This window comes from Cavia porcellus, unplaced genomic scaffold, assembly GCF_034190915.1.
Source record: "Cavia porcellus strain 051 isolate PalLab524CR breed Dunkin Hartley unplaced genomic scaffold, mCavPor4.1 scaffold_9, whole genome shotgun sequence".
Classification (NCBI taxonomy): Eukaryota; Metazoa; Chordata; class Mammalia; order Rodentia; family Caviidae; genus Cavia; species Cavia porcellus.
Genome location: NW_026947492.1, coordinates 76,851,908 through 76,865,935, shown reverse-complemented (window position 1 = coordinate 76,865,935; position 14,028 = coordinate 76,851,908). Strand labels below are relative to the sequence as shown.

The following is a 14,028-nucleotide window of genomic DNA, read 5'->3' as shown; positions in this document are numbered from 1 at the left end:
AAAAAACAAACTCAAACCCAAAAACGAGAAAACAGCAAGGGAGAATAGCGGTGGAAACATCTGGTGGTTCCATCAGGAGAGGCTCAGGTTGCTCTCAGGTACACTGTGGTCCATGGCTTCTGCTGTCTACCGCAAGGAGACTCAGCACAGCACCCACCACCTTGGCTATGCATTCTGCTCCTTGGATATCACAGTGGCCCAAGCGATCCCGTACCCTCTGCAGTTTCAGGCAAGGTGGTGACAGTGTGATGGGCAGGAAGGGCACAGGGAAGGCCTGGGCCCTCTGCCTGCCAGCCTGTGAGGGCTAGCTAAAAACATTTACTGGGAGTTTCTGAAGAAGTCACTCTTGCTGCTTCTTCTGAAAGGGCTCACCAGCGTCACAAAGGAACAAACCTCCTCCCTTCCCTGGGACAAAGCTACCCCTCCTCCAGCCAGCCCACCTTCCAAACAGCACAGATTTAAAAATCTTGCAATTTTATTTGCATATAAAGGCCGCTAGATATAGAATATCACAATAAATTTAGAGAAACAACTGCTTTCCTAAATTTCAAGATAACATAAAATAGAATAAAGCCCCAACGACATTTACAATGGGAAAACAGAAATGACTATTAGCGACAATATTCTGTGCTAGCGAGGATTGCATTGACACACAGTGCAAACTGGGAGGGGAAGGGAGGTAAGAGGACAATCGGGGTCTTTAAATAGAAAGGACAACTAAGCCTTATTCTGTTAGCTTCCATGGCATCCATTTACGTCTATACACGCTCGTCACTGTACCTAGGTCGAACTCCGGCTCTTTCAGAGCTTGAGTTCTTCGGAGAAAACATAGCAGTTCTTCGGGACTTCGATGCGCTTCTATATAGCACCCCCCTGGACTGCTCTTGGCAATATTAAACTCCTAACTTAGTCATAATACACAAAAAATACTTATATATACACACCCATGTTGAACAGGAGTCTGCACGCTCATTGTTTTAAAAACTGCATGAAATATTTGCTCTGGACAGATTCCGTCTCCATATTTTTTTAAAGCTAAATAATTTAAAAACAACACATAGACAAGGAGACCTTGCGGGACCACAATGTGGAGCTCATGAGCCTCGCCATCCTGGGGGGCAAGCTGTCGTCTTGGGGCGACACAGTCTTTCCCAGAGCCAAGGCATGGGACAAGCTTCCCGTGCCTGCTTCTGTCATGAAGGTCGCCCTACACTGGAGCCGTTACTGCAAAAAGGGGGATCACCAGGAAAACAACAACAACAACAGTAACAACAACACATTAAAAAATAAAATACTTCAAACAACACTCTTAACAGTTGTGCAAATCTGTGTGGTTTTTAAAACACTGCCTACCTCTTCTTTTTTTTTTTTTTTTTTTTTTTTTTCCTTTTTCTTCCAGCTTAAAGCATACTAAAATAAGGCTTTTATCACCTTTTTAAAAGAAAGCTTGGCTGTCCTTTGGCGAACACTAACAATTTACAATGGCGTGGCCTTGGAGGAAACAGAAGTCAATTTACAAATTTACAGTGCTCCTCTGGTTTCAAATGGATCCTCATTAAAAAAAAAAAAAAAAAAAGAAACAAGAAAACAAAAAGGAGGAAAAAAAGCACAACCTCTAGCATCATTTTGTGTGTTTGTTTGTTCCGACAGTTTACAAAAAGAACTCACAGGATTCGGAAATAAACAAGTAAGAGAATGTCAGTTGATAAGGAGAAACGTGGTAGTCTGTAGAGCTTCTTCCGGGCGCGCTGGGCGTCTTCCGGGGCTCAGGAGCCCTGCGGGTTGGGGAGGTCGAAGATAATGGGTGGGTTGGTGGGTTGGAAGCTGACGGTACATGTGGAAGCGTTGATGTAGGTCGTGTAGCCATCAGTCATGATGCCATAACCTGCGGAGACAGGGGCACCGGAGCTGTCAGGGTGACAGAGTAGAGCGAAAGTGGGGTACAGCGCAGTGCCTGGTGGGAAAGTGGGGCTCCACAGCCCACACCCCAAGATCCCACCCCTCTCAGGAGCTGCCACATGGCTTTATTCTCTTTCTGTGAAAGGCAGAATTCTCACGCCAATGAAGAGTGCTTCTCTCTTCTTATTTACACTCTAACCTCATCAGGGTAAAGGCTGGGATTTCTTGGCTGGGAAGAGTAAAGATACATTTCCCCCTCTTTTTCTTTGGTGGAAGCTTCCTTTCAAAGCCTTGTGCTAACTGCTGAGTTCCAGGGCTGGAAAAGCAACTGCTTGGGGACAACCACAACTGAACTTGGAAAGAGCGTAGGGCAGGGGTGAAGCAAAACCTCAGGACAGGGCGGCCCTGGGATGGGCTAAGGAAGGTGCTGGGCGCTGGGTCTCCCTGCACAGGAAATCAGTTCCAAACCAGCTGCAGGAAAGTCAGGCAGGCACCAGTGAACTTTCGATTTCAAGGCTTGTGTGCTGAGGTATGTGTTATCCAAAAGCACAGAGGTGTGTGTAATCCAAAAGCACAGAGCTACCAACTGTCTGAGTGATGGCAGGAGCAGCAGAGAGGGCCCGGATTCCTTCGCTTGCCTGGATACTGGTGATGCTACAACATCTCCCACAGGCAGCGTAGGGGGCTTGTAACCCACTGGGGGAAGCTGAGGAAGCTTCCCTGGGTCTCTGGGCTCCTTCTGCCATTTGTAATATGCTCAGATGTGTAGAATTCTGGGAACTTTGCACATTGTCCTGGGTACCTATTTGTTCAGCCTTGTGTCTCAGTTTGTAAGCCTCCTTTGGGATCAGCTCTTACACCACATAAAAATAGAGCCACAAAGAAATAAAATAACCACGACTTATAGAAACACTGATAAGGTTTTTTTTTTTTTCATTTGCTAAAATTTCTCCACGTAAGCCTGTGGAGAGCTTAATGAGGGTCAATGGAAAAATCTCTTAAGAAATGAAAAGAGGCATTTAAAATGCGCTCGGTTTAGTTCTGGGTTCATAAAGTCTCGTTATCTCTCTCCATCAAGAGGCTGGTATTTGCCCTCTCGCTGCCCTCTTCAGCTGTCTTAAGTGAATAAAAGCAAGACAAGTTTATTTGAATATGATCTCCTCCCTTTTAGCAAGTTTATTATTTTGGTGCTCCGGTGGAATTTCCCAATCGCCTGGCTAGTTGAAAGCTAATTGATGATTCAATTTTTTTAAAGGTGAAATGCAAAACTCTAAGAAGGGCTGCAGGAATTCAAACCACTTTTCAAGATAATGGGCCCCAGAAATCCTGTTCAGATACAAAGTCCCACGTCTGCACCCCCGGCTCCATATCTTACCACACCTCACCAGGACAAGGGAAGTCCCCTCCCTCATAGCCCCTAGCCAGAGCTGGAGCAGGGGACAGCTTCCAGGTCACTGGCTACCCCTGGCTGCCCCCGGAGCAAGCTGACTTTCCTCTGGCCTTGGTGGGCAGATTTCAGTGTGCTCTTCATTACCCAGCTACCCAGGAAGCCGCTGGATTTGTGGGCTCTGAGCGTAGATTACATTTCGGCTTCATCATACACGGAACCACACACACCTCAACCTGACTGCGGATTCATAGCCAGCTCCAGGAAGCAGCCCTCAGTGGTCGCCAGGCAGACAGGGCGCTGCCTGCCAGAGCACACCCATCGCCCACAGCAGGTTCAGCTAGCGAAGGCCAGCAGCTCAGCAGACCCCAAGCTTGCATAATGAGGAGTCTGTGTCTGCTTTTAAAAGGCAGAGAAAAACCCAGAGCTCTGAAGCTTCCTGTGACCCTGACTTGATTTATCTGGAGTGGCAGAACAGACACTGGGTCAACTCCTGTGTAAAGGAGATTTAATTATTCCGTTTAACCTTAGAATGAGCGCGTGCCGATGATTTCTGAGAAGTCTGCCGTGGTTTCCTGAGGTTGTGAGGAAACACCTACTTGCGAGTGCCCTTCCCCGTCCACTAGTCTGCTGCACATCGAATTGCAGGACTTCCAGGGGTATTTTCAGAGAACATCTTGTCTTCCTAGGTCTGCACATGCTCCATATGGAACATAATATTTATAGGTAGGAAGGGACCTTCGAGGATTTAAGTAGCTTCTAATGTCTGGGGTATTTTTTTTAACTCCATCAAAGTGAACATCTGTCCTTATGCACCTCGGGGCTGCCCTCTAACAGCAATTAGCACATATTTTTCATGAGAGTTTGAGATTCCAGAAGGAGCCCGGGAAGTCTGGGGTCTGCAGAGGTGGGCTGGGCCTGCCTCCTGCTCAGATTAAAGGAGAGCACTGTACAATATCAGCTGTAAACACTGCGTTTTCTTTTAAGATCTCATCTCCTGAAAGGGTTTCACTGATAACCAAGTGTGAGACCGGTCCATTCCCAGCCTGCTAAGGTCTCCCCTCATGGAAGGGGATCACGGGCCACCCCAGCACACATGGCCCATTCCTTCCTTCTGTTCTTACCTTCATGAATCCCACCGAACACGTGCAGCTTGGGCCGGACCCGCCTTTGCACAGTGTTGAGCAGCTCCACGCAGCCCACTCTCTGGAGCTCCTTGGGTACCCAGTCCCGGAAACCTAAGGGCAGAGTGCAATGCACAGCCTTCATTCCTGCCCTCAGGGGGGCTTTCTTGCCACCACCTAGCAGCAAGCCATGACTCATGGAGGGTTTGTGACATGATCTGTGGGCCCAGCCTTATGAGTAAGGGGCTCAATCAATGCTTTTAGGAAACTTTTCACGCGTCACTTTGTCTCCTGCAGACTCTTGAATTATTTTTTCTTTTGGTTTTCATTTTTTCCCCCTTCCAGTTAATTAACATTTTTTTCTGTAAGGACTTTGATTTATTCAACCATGGCTTTCAAATCTTCTCCACGGACTCAATGACACATACAGTATTCCTGGCAGCCCTGTCATAACTCCTGCTCCCCCAAGCCACTCACTTTCTCTCCTTAGGAGACCTTTCCTGCAGTTTCTCATAGCAGTGTGCTTCAGAGGAGCCCAGGTGAGGCTCTCTGTGCCCTGGCCATGGCGCACGGCACTCTCCGTAGAGACACCAGCTCCTCAGCCCTGGAGTTCCCAAAGCCCAACTCTCTGCATGGAAGGTGCTTCCCTATCCGCCCTCCAATAATAAGCAACAATATGACCTCATGGTGGCATCCAGTGAGCTGGAGCTAATTGACTACTTTTAAAGTAGAAGCCACTTAGTATTACGCTTAATGCAGAGAATCCATAAAAACTGACATCCGTTAGAGACAGAGTCAGCTCTCTAGATGATTACGGTCTGCAGTGAAATCCATACACCTCAGTCCCTGGGCTAAGGGTGCAGGTGGGAGGAAAAGCCAGCTCATCACCCTCTCTGGGGTTCGGTCCACACTGCTCTGCTGTTCAGGAGTGGCTGGGCAGAAACAAACAGGGCTCTGATTTGCTTGGCCAGCTGCAGATGTGAAGATTTAGTGTCTCCATAAGGACACTGGCCAGGGTCCTGGGAAAGACCAGAGAGGCTGCGGGGAACTCTGGATGAAAGGGAGGTCCCAGAAAAAATTAAACCAGGTCATCAGCACTTCTTCATAGAGGAGAGGGATCCCCGGATCCACATTGATTGATGTGTTGCCTTATAGACAGATGTGTTTTGCTGAAAGTGAGAAGATACTCCACTTCATACTATGCACCGAGAAAGTATTTTGGCAGAACCTTAAAGGTAAAGTCCCACAGCACTGGGGCTTCACCCAGAATGGGGTACACTCAAGGCCAGCCCCCTGCCCTCTTCCCCTCTAGAGCTCTTTCACCAGAGTGTGCATGAAGGCTCAACTGTACCCTGAACTTTGCCCAATGTCCCCTGTGGGGACTGCTGGTTACAGACCTCACTCTGACATGCAGGCTTGGTCCACTCCATGGCTTCCGAAAGGATGCTAGCCTTCCTGGAAAGAGACCCTGGGATGCTGGAATTCTTCAGCATCTAGTGTCTAGATTATCACTGTCGCTTGCTTGCTTAGGTACCAACATGAATGACTTTGTAAAATTCGCTAATTTAGCGTCCTTTTCAAAATTAGGCTGCAAATCACACCCCGGTCATGCACAGGGACTTACACCAAAGGCATCGAAATCCTTTATGAGAGACATAAGAAACCATGCCCGTGCTCTGCAAGACTGCCCAGGTGAAAGGAGGCACTGACTGGCAGGGCCTCCCTGCAGGGGCTCTTGCTGAGCACACCCCTTGGAAACATGAGGGGGGGTGACCTCTGGGGTAGGGACAATGACTCTGTCTGTAGCATCCCTGTGTTCGTGCTGGCACCTCCTCCTTGGCTTCCCCACCTTGACAAGTGGCACTGTGACCTGTACACTGCTCCTCCTTCCATCTTTTCTTAACCAAGCACACAGGGTTTCCTGGTGGAGAAAGGGATGCAGGACCCATGGCTTGGAGGAGAAAAGTGGCATTCGGGGTGAGCATTAGGAATTTCAGTTTGGGGGCTGGTAGAAGAAAAAAGACACAAGAGTGCCAACCTCAAACCAAGAAGCACCGTAAAAATCATCTTTGCATCGAGTGATCCTCTCCCAAAACCACAGTGACACAGCAAACTCTGAAAAGTGCGCTCACAGAAATACACAGCAAGGGTATTTTCATGGTACGTTTTTTTTTTTTTTTTTAGATAATTTTTAAACAGAAAGTTTCCTACTGCGAGTAGGAATTTCTGAGCACCTCTTAGCCCTGCAGGAGGGGTCTGGCACAATGGGAACCTCAAGGGAGTGGTTCTGAGGTTAAATCAAACCAATAGGAAGCTGGAGGAATCACATAAAGAAATGCCAATAACAGAAGTCATGAGCATGGGGGAGGCTGGAGCACACAGCTGATGGGAACCTGGGGACAGCCCCAAACTCGGGTGGCAGCCTCCTGAAGGAACTCTCTCTGCAAGTCCTCTTGAGTTTAAGCAACAAAAAAGATTCTGTTCTCATACAATCAGCTCAGAGGTCCAGCTTTAAAGACCCCCAGGCCCCAGCACTACAGGGATGAGGGAAATGAGCTCCTCTCACTGCTATCTGAAGCCTTGCGATGGAAAGGGACGGGCTCCTTGCCCACCCCGCCCCCTTGCTCAGGAGGGAATCTAGTTCTTGAAATAAATTATCAAGCTCAAAGGACTGTGGCGCTCCAGACTCATTTGATTTTTCCCTGACTCGACTAAATCAAAAAATTTAATTTCATGAACACCTGTAAGCCTGGCAGAACCGCTGAGTTTAATTATCATACCGGATTTCTTTAAAGGCACTGACTTTTCCTTTTGTGTTGGAGGGAAATGGCCCCATCCCTGGCGTGTTATTCATTAAGCCTGGGGAGCAGTCGTGCCACAGGATAGAGCCCAGCCCGGGCTCCACTTACCTAGTGGAGGTCCGTGTGTCATGAGGATGTCGATGCCCTCAGGGACGAGGTTCCACTTGTCCAGCAGGGACTGGCCGCGGGGTAGGTTAAAGCCCCATCCATTAAACCATGGGGTCCTTTGGGGGAGACAAGGCACAGGGTGTCAGGCCAGTGGCTGCATGTACACCCCAACTCTCCCATCTCTCTCTTCTCTCTTTGGGATGGTTGGCCCTGGAAGCAGTGCGCTTTCTGTTGATTGCTTGGAAGCTAATCCATCTGAAAGCAAGTCTGCAGCTACGACTTGCCCCTCTAGAAAGAAGACCTTCCTGATGGGCCTCCATCAAAATCTCCACAATGCTTTGTTTTGCCCCAAACTTCAGTGTTTGCTAAGATACAAAGCCCTGATCTGAAGCCCTTCCAGCCTTCCTGGGGTTTATCTCCTCCTCCCTACCATTCCAAGAGTGCTCCCCTAGAAAAGAAGAGGCTCACAAAAGCCACGGACAAAGCTCAAGGCAGGATCTCTGTTGCTGAGTTCTGAATGCTCTGGACTGAGACTGCTGAAAACAATGTGGGGCCCTGAAAAGGCTATCACGAACAGAATGCAAGGGAAGACCTGACTTCCTTTCACCAAAGGAAAGAGCTGGGCAGGGCCCTGGTCACCTTGGAATCTTCTTTAGACATGAGACATGGCAGAGAATTTCACGGAGTGAAGGCCCCAGAGTGAGTTTTGGAGATGGATGCTGTATATGTGAAGGAATTTGGAGGGGTTGTATGCCTCTTCTAATTGCAGCTGAATGGTCCCACTTTAAGCATTCTAATTTTGGAGACGATTTTGCCCCTAAAAACACCATGTGCTAAATCAGATTAGTTTAAAGCATTTCCTGGTATTATCTTATTACTTAATATCTAGATATAGCCATTACTCTTCGAATTTTGCTTTGTAGGAAAATTCCAATTTCCATGCACATTCTAAAAAGGCACATTGATCCATTCTGTGGTTAAGCCCAACTTCCCTTTCAGTGTCACCTCCCCTTCCACGCCTTCTGAAAGGGCACCTCTGAGATTATCAGTTGGAGCTCACCCAATGAGGGAGCACTCTTGTGTAAAGACAACCATCAGCCCCATCAATGGGGTTCACTCAAGAATTTAAGTTCAGAAACGGTAACAGAGCAGCACTGGTTTGGTGACAGAGCACAGAGGTGGGAGATGGCTGTGGAAAGCCACGGAAAGATCCACATCACAGGTGACAGCCCCATTTCCCTGTGTGGATGGGGGGAGAAGTCCCAGAAGGAAGAGATCATGTAGCGCCAGCCAGAAAAAGAAACAAGAAAGTATATGACTTCCTTCCTTGTCACTCAACCCTTTGCCATCCTCTGGAAGTTTACTGGCATGAGCAGGGATAATGATAAGAATAACAGGACAGCAGAGCGGCCTGGTGAAGGACAGCCGCTCCCATCATGGAGGCCAGGAAGCAGCAAGAGAAGGGTGGAGATCGAGTCTTCCAAGCCACAATCTCAGTGATGGCTTCTTTCAACTGGACCCCACCTCCTAGCAGCACATTTTGCTCCAAATTCATCAGTTTAACCCACCTGTGAGTACAGAGCCCATCACCTCCCCAAAGCTCTACCATATGTGCATGAAGTTTGGTGGGGACATCTACACAGAGACCATAACAGCCACCATGCCATTTCTGTTCTTCTACATTACCCAAATTCATTTACTGCTGGCCCTGAGTGAACCTCTTCTGGACTTTTCCAAGTCTGCCTGTCTTGTGTCTCAAACAATCTTCCAGCTTCATGGTCTCAAGTCTAGCAGTGTCATTGGCTACTGGCTGTGACAAGATCTTTCCTCCTTTGGTGACGGCACCTGAGCTGCCTTTGGTGTCGGCACCTGAACTGCCTTTGGGTGTAAGGCTGCCTTCCCTGTGCCTGGATGAAGCAGGTACTGAATCTCCCTCCCAGTGACCGGTGTAGGGATGGACACACAACCCACACTGGTCCATGAGTTACCCTCAAGACTTCAGTACCACCAGAGAAAACAGTTATGGTTTCCTCACCCCAGGAAATACCCTGGGTCTCAGGAACTATTTGGCTGGGTTTCAAAACTGTTGGGGGCTCCTTAGCCAGCATGCAGACAACCCCTGCTGAGAATCAAGCCACCACAAAGACACTGGGCAAGGAAGAGAAGCTTGGATGACACTGTTGGGTGCTGGACCCAGCCCATAAAGTCCTCTCTTAGTCAGTAGCTTAAGTCCTGTTTCTTGCCCCTAGAAGAGTTCTGCTACTTACACTTACTGTACACAGGTGGTGTACAGTATAAAACTGACCTGTGTGCTCCCAAGGCTCTCAAAGAGGTCCGCCTGGATCCCTAGAACTTGTGCCTATGTTCACTCACATAACAAAGGGAAACGGAAGTCACCTAAGCATGGAGTTCAAGCCCAACAGGAAGAGTATGCAGGATCACTCAGGTGGACCTGATGTACCCACTGCAGGGCCCTCAGATGAAGGTGGAGGAAAGAGGTGAGAGAGGCAGGGTGAGAAGGGTTACTCTGCTGTCATCTTTGAGGACAGGGGTGGGGCCATGAGTCAAGGAGTGCAGGTGACCCCTGGAGGTCACAAGGTGCTCTGCTGAGTGCCTCTGGAGAGGAAGGCAGTCCTGCATCCTCCTGGGCTTCACTCCGGCGAGAGCTATGTCAGACTTCTGACCAGCAGCGCCTCTATTAGACCTGTGTTTGCTGGGTGACACTGCTGAATTTATGTCAACCTTTCAGGCAGGAAGCAGAGCCCAGTCCAGCGCTGCTGCCAGGTTGCAGCAGGGACAGTGAGCGGCACCAGGCTCGGGAGCATGTCCCATGAGCCAGTGTTTGTGGCCACCACTTGGCCCAGCACCACAGACCCTGACAGCTCCTCGGGAAAGTGGGTGCTCTAGAACTCCCCTGAGAGGGTCCCCTGGCACCACAGGCTTGGGAGAAATCAGGGAGAACCTTTCCAGTGAGGTCCACAGTCTTGCTCTCTTGTCTACCCATGCTTCCCACCTCTGGTCCCAGACTTTCTTATCAGAGTCTAAAGCAGAGCTTTACCCGTCCGGGACGCCCATCCATCTTCATTTCATAGTGGCTCCTCCCGAGACCAGCCTTCAAGTAAAAACAACACAAAAACAACCTCAGAGCCCAGCGAAAACTCAGGAAGCATTTTGGCAGGAGAGGGACAGAGACCAAAATAAGCAAAAACATCTGTTTTCCTCAATTCTGGAGACAAGCCTCTGAGCCTGTGTGGAAGGCGAAGCAGGGACTGAGTCCCCCATGTCCGAGCTGTCAGGGTGCTGAGGGACTCTCATTCCACTGACGAGGGGCTGCTCTGTGCCCCAGGACACCGGAGTCTGTCAGAGCCAGGAAACAACACTTGATCTTTTCAGTCTTTGCAATTTTCCCTCATGGAATTTTCTTGTAGAAACCCAGGCTCTATTCCCCCCGGAAATTCTTGGTTTTATAAGTGCTCAGTAAAAGATTAAGACAAACATTGTCTATAGATTTCATTTGGTGAATGTCAAGCTTGTGACAAAATCCAGGAGCTTCCAAGTTAAGGATGAAGTTGTAAAATGTCTTTTATGAGTTGTGTTCCAACTCAGCTGTGCGGTTCTTGGGGGCGGGTGTCGTGAGTTACAGAGCGAGGAATACTGATGGAGTGATGGAGTCCCTGGGACCTGTGTATGCAGCTTTCACACAGATGACTTAATTTAATTCTGCACAGTGGTCCTGATAGACGGTCCTCTATCAGGATAAAAACCCGAAATGGGTGAAACCCAGGATCCTGCCCCTACTTCCAGGATCAGTGAGGAGTCAGGATCTGAATCCAGATCCAAGTCTGCATCCTTGCATCATGCAATGCTCACAAAAGGCTTTGTAAGTGCCAGCTTCTGTGGGTGCCATATGCATGGTGGGGGTGGGGGGAAGTGGGCAGCTCTGCAGGGCCTCTAAGGCTGAGGAGTGTACGTGGCCGGCAGGGACTGAAAGGCCCACAGCAAAAGCAAAGTGTCCTGTGGACTTTCCGGTGCTCTGTGGCCTCCAGGTGAACATTTCCACAGGACAGCAGCCAGACAAGGAGAAGCAGCCAGAATGTGCATCTGGAATTAGCCTCGCCTCGGGACGTGGAGATGATGAGAGACTCAGGAATTAATTCTTGTCCTGGCCTCAATGCACCAGCTCCCTGGGACCTCAGGGTCCCCAGCCAGTTTCCTCTCTGGAGCCTCGAATGAGTGGATGGACTCCCAGGGTCTCGAGGTTGCTTGGGTTGTGGAAATCCTGACAGAAACCCCACATGGGAGACAGACAAGGGCAGGGGTGCTTCAGCTGGGGCCAGAACGGGAACCGAGCTGAGGCGCCCTTCCTTCCTCACTGACCTTGAGCCCTGCAAGCCAAGCCTGATCTTTCCGAAGCTGAAAATCACACTCTTCATCCTTCTATTTCGGGGGCTGCTCGGAGAGAGGCACCCAGGTTGCACAGAGCAGGGCAGGATGTGCTCGGCCTCCATGGAGACTGCTCTGTTCACTTAAGTTTCAACCTGAAACAGGAAACCCTAGCCCAGCACCCACCAGGGGCTCCTGGAAAACACAGCCAACCTCCACAGCCCACAGTGGGTTTTGTTCTGCAGCCACAGGGTGCAGGGGCAGGAGAAGGGGGAGGATCCCAGGGAACAATGGCCATAGCTGGGCCAAAGACTTCATAATTAGCTGTGACTAACAAGCACCACATGGGAACCAACTTGTAAGAAAACCAGCACAAAGCACCTCATTGCCATGGGCCAGTGTGAGCCCCTTCTCCTCCCAGGGAAGGATCAGAAAACCATGCAAGGAAGGGAGGGAGAGCAGCTTCTTGGCCTGCAGTCCCTCTGCCTGTGCAGACCCAGGGCTGCTTCCGAGGCAGCAGCTCTCTTGCTCTTGAACTTCCAGGCTCCTGGCCTCTTGGGCTGGGGCTCAACACGGGGGGCAGGGGATCACACAGGTAAAACTTATTCCACACGGTGTCAACACAGAGCAGGCTTTCCCAGCACAGCCACTGTGAAGCCTTTGTGTGTCTACTGTACACTGTGGTGGTGAAGGCAGGAGCCATGGGGACAGAAACCCTGGGCAGCCAGGGCAGGCGGGCAGCTGTTTACCCTGTACCCTGTACAAACTCCACAGGATGAGGGGAAATCCTGCAGGATTTGTTAATGGGGAGCTGGTGTGCATGGTGCTAAAGTATGTCTGTGTGCGTGAAGAGGTTACTGTGTACACAGCAGCTGGTGGGAGAGCTGATGCACAGCCTTTGATCTATAAATGACATATGCTAGCCACATGCACCGGCACACCCGCATGTGTATGTACATGCATGTATGCACGCAGAGCAGCCCCGGTTATGTCTTGTTGCTGGGATTTTCCAAGTAGGGGCTCATCAAATCCTAGGCCCTACCGCTGTATGCTTTGAAAGCCTTCAGGGCCAGGCCAGGGCTCCTAGGCGGCTAGACAGAGGCTGAGACTTCCTCAGTCTGCGGGTTTTCGGAAGCAGCAGAAGGGAAAGGTTTCCCCTCCGTCCAAGAAGGTGAAGGCCCAGGGCAGGATTGGGCTACTCTTCCACTCACATAGCTGCCCCGTACCCTGGTCCCCTTCATGCTGGCTGCCTGCACCCATGTCCTGCCTGCTCTTCTCTGGCCACATGGTACTTAACCTTGCTATATGAATGTTGGTGCCAGGGATGCTGTCCCTACAGCCTGTCACACCCTGACTGGCCAGGATGCAGAACAGTCCAGGCAGGAGCTGGGAGCCTGCTTGGGGCTTAGGAGCTGGGCACAGAGCACCCAGCCTCCCAGAGACCGTACAGGTGGAGGCTGCTGTCCTAACTTGGATCCACAAAAGTAAGGAAAATGGGAAGGGCAGGTTGGAGAGGACTGGATTTGTTTCATCTCACAGTGACCTCTCAAGAACCATGTGTGTAACTAGAGTCAGTAAGATCTCTGCCCCCAAAGACAGGAGAATGCAGTATTTCACTGTGCTCAGCTCAGAGCAGGATGTGTTTTTGTGGGTGCCATGTTTATGCTGCCAATATCAGTTTCTCTGGCAAATTACTTCATATTCTGAGGCGCCAAGGGAACAGCACGGGGAGGGTTTTGTTACTCTGCTAAGAAGCCTGCTATCTGAAAACCAGACCTATGGAGAATAAATGGTAAGTGGACAATAAAGTCCTCTGGTGCCACTAACCACAAAAGGGCAGATCAGAAGCTCAGTGACTTCAGTCTCAGTAACCACTGTGTCCCTGCCCCTGGCCAGGAACGGTACTGAGTATTCATCGATGAATTCAGTTAGGAATTTGGATTCAGTGGAGTCTCTACCCTCATGAGAAAGTGTGTATTTCTCAGTGGAGCGGAAGTCCATAGCTCTAGCTCTCAAATCTGTGTGCATGCAAGTATGCAAAAGCTGCTTGGAAAAAGCAAGCAGAACAATATGCCCAACTGTTATCTGGGGAAGAAGGTTATGGGTGATTTTTTCCTCTTTCCCTCTATTATTTATTAGCTTTAAAATAACAATATCATTGATGAGCTTTTAAATAATATACACCATGTGGACAGAAGGAATTATTCAGTGTTAAATGCAAGCAGAGCTGATGGAAGGCTTGGGAGAACTCTCCACTTTGACTCTGTTCTCTGACTGGGCACTTCCCCTAGGGACGTGAAGTCAGACTTGAGGAGTTCTGCTCAGG

General features: G+C 49.6%; 1 protein-coding gene across 7 annotated transcripts in view; it reads right to left on the bottom strand.

Annotated features, from left to right (window-relative positions):
* Positions 1-457: 457 nt before the first annotated feature.
* Mpped2 (metallophosphoesterase domain containing 2) overlaps positions 458-14,028 on the bottom strand; it is a 152,120-nt gene continuing 138,549 nt past the window's right edge. For all 7 annotated transcript variants that reach the window (XM_023562754.2, XM_005001275.4, XM_005001272.4 and 4 more), the window contains 3 exons: positions 7,320-7,435; positions 4,411-4,524; positions 458-1,885 (listed from right to left, as the gene is read on the bottom strand). In XM_023562754.2, coding sequence (XP_023418522.1) covers positions 1,767-1,885; positions 4,411-4,524; positions 7,320-7,435 — 349 coding nt within the window. In that variant the 3' untranslated portion in view covers positions 458-1,766. The remainder of the gene's footprint in view (positions 1,886-4,410; positions 4,525-7,319; positions 7,436-14,028) is intronic.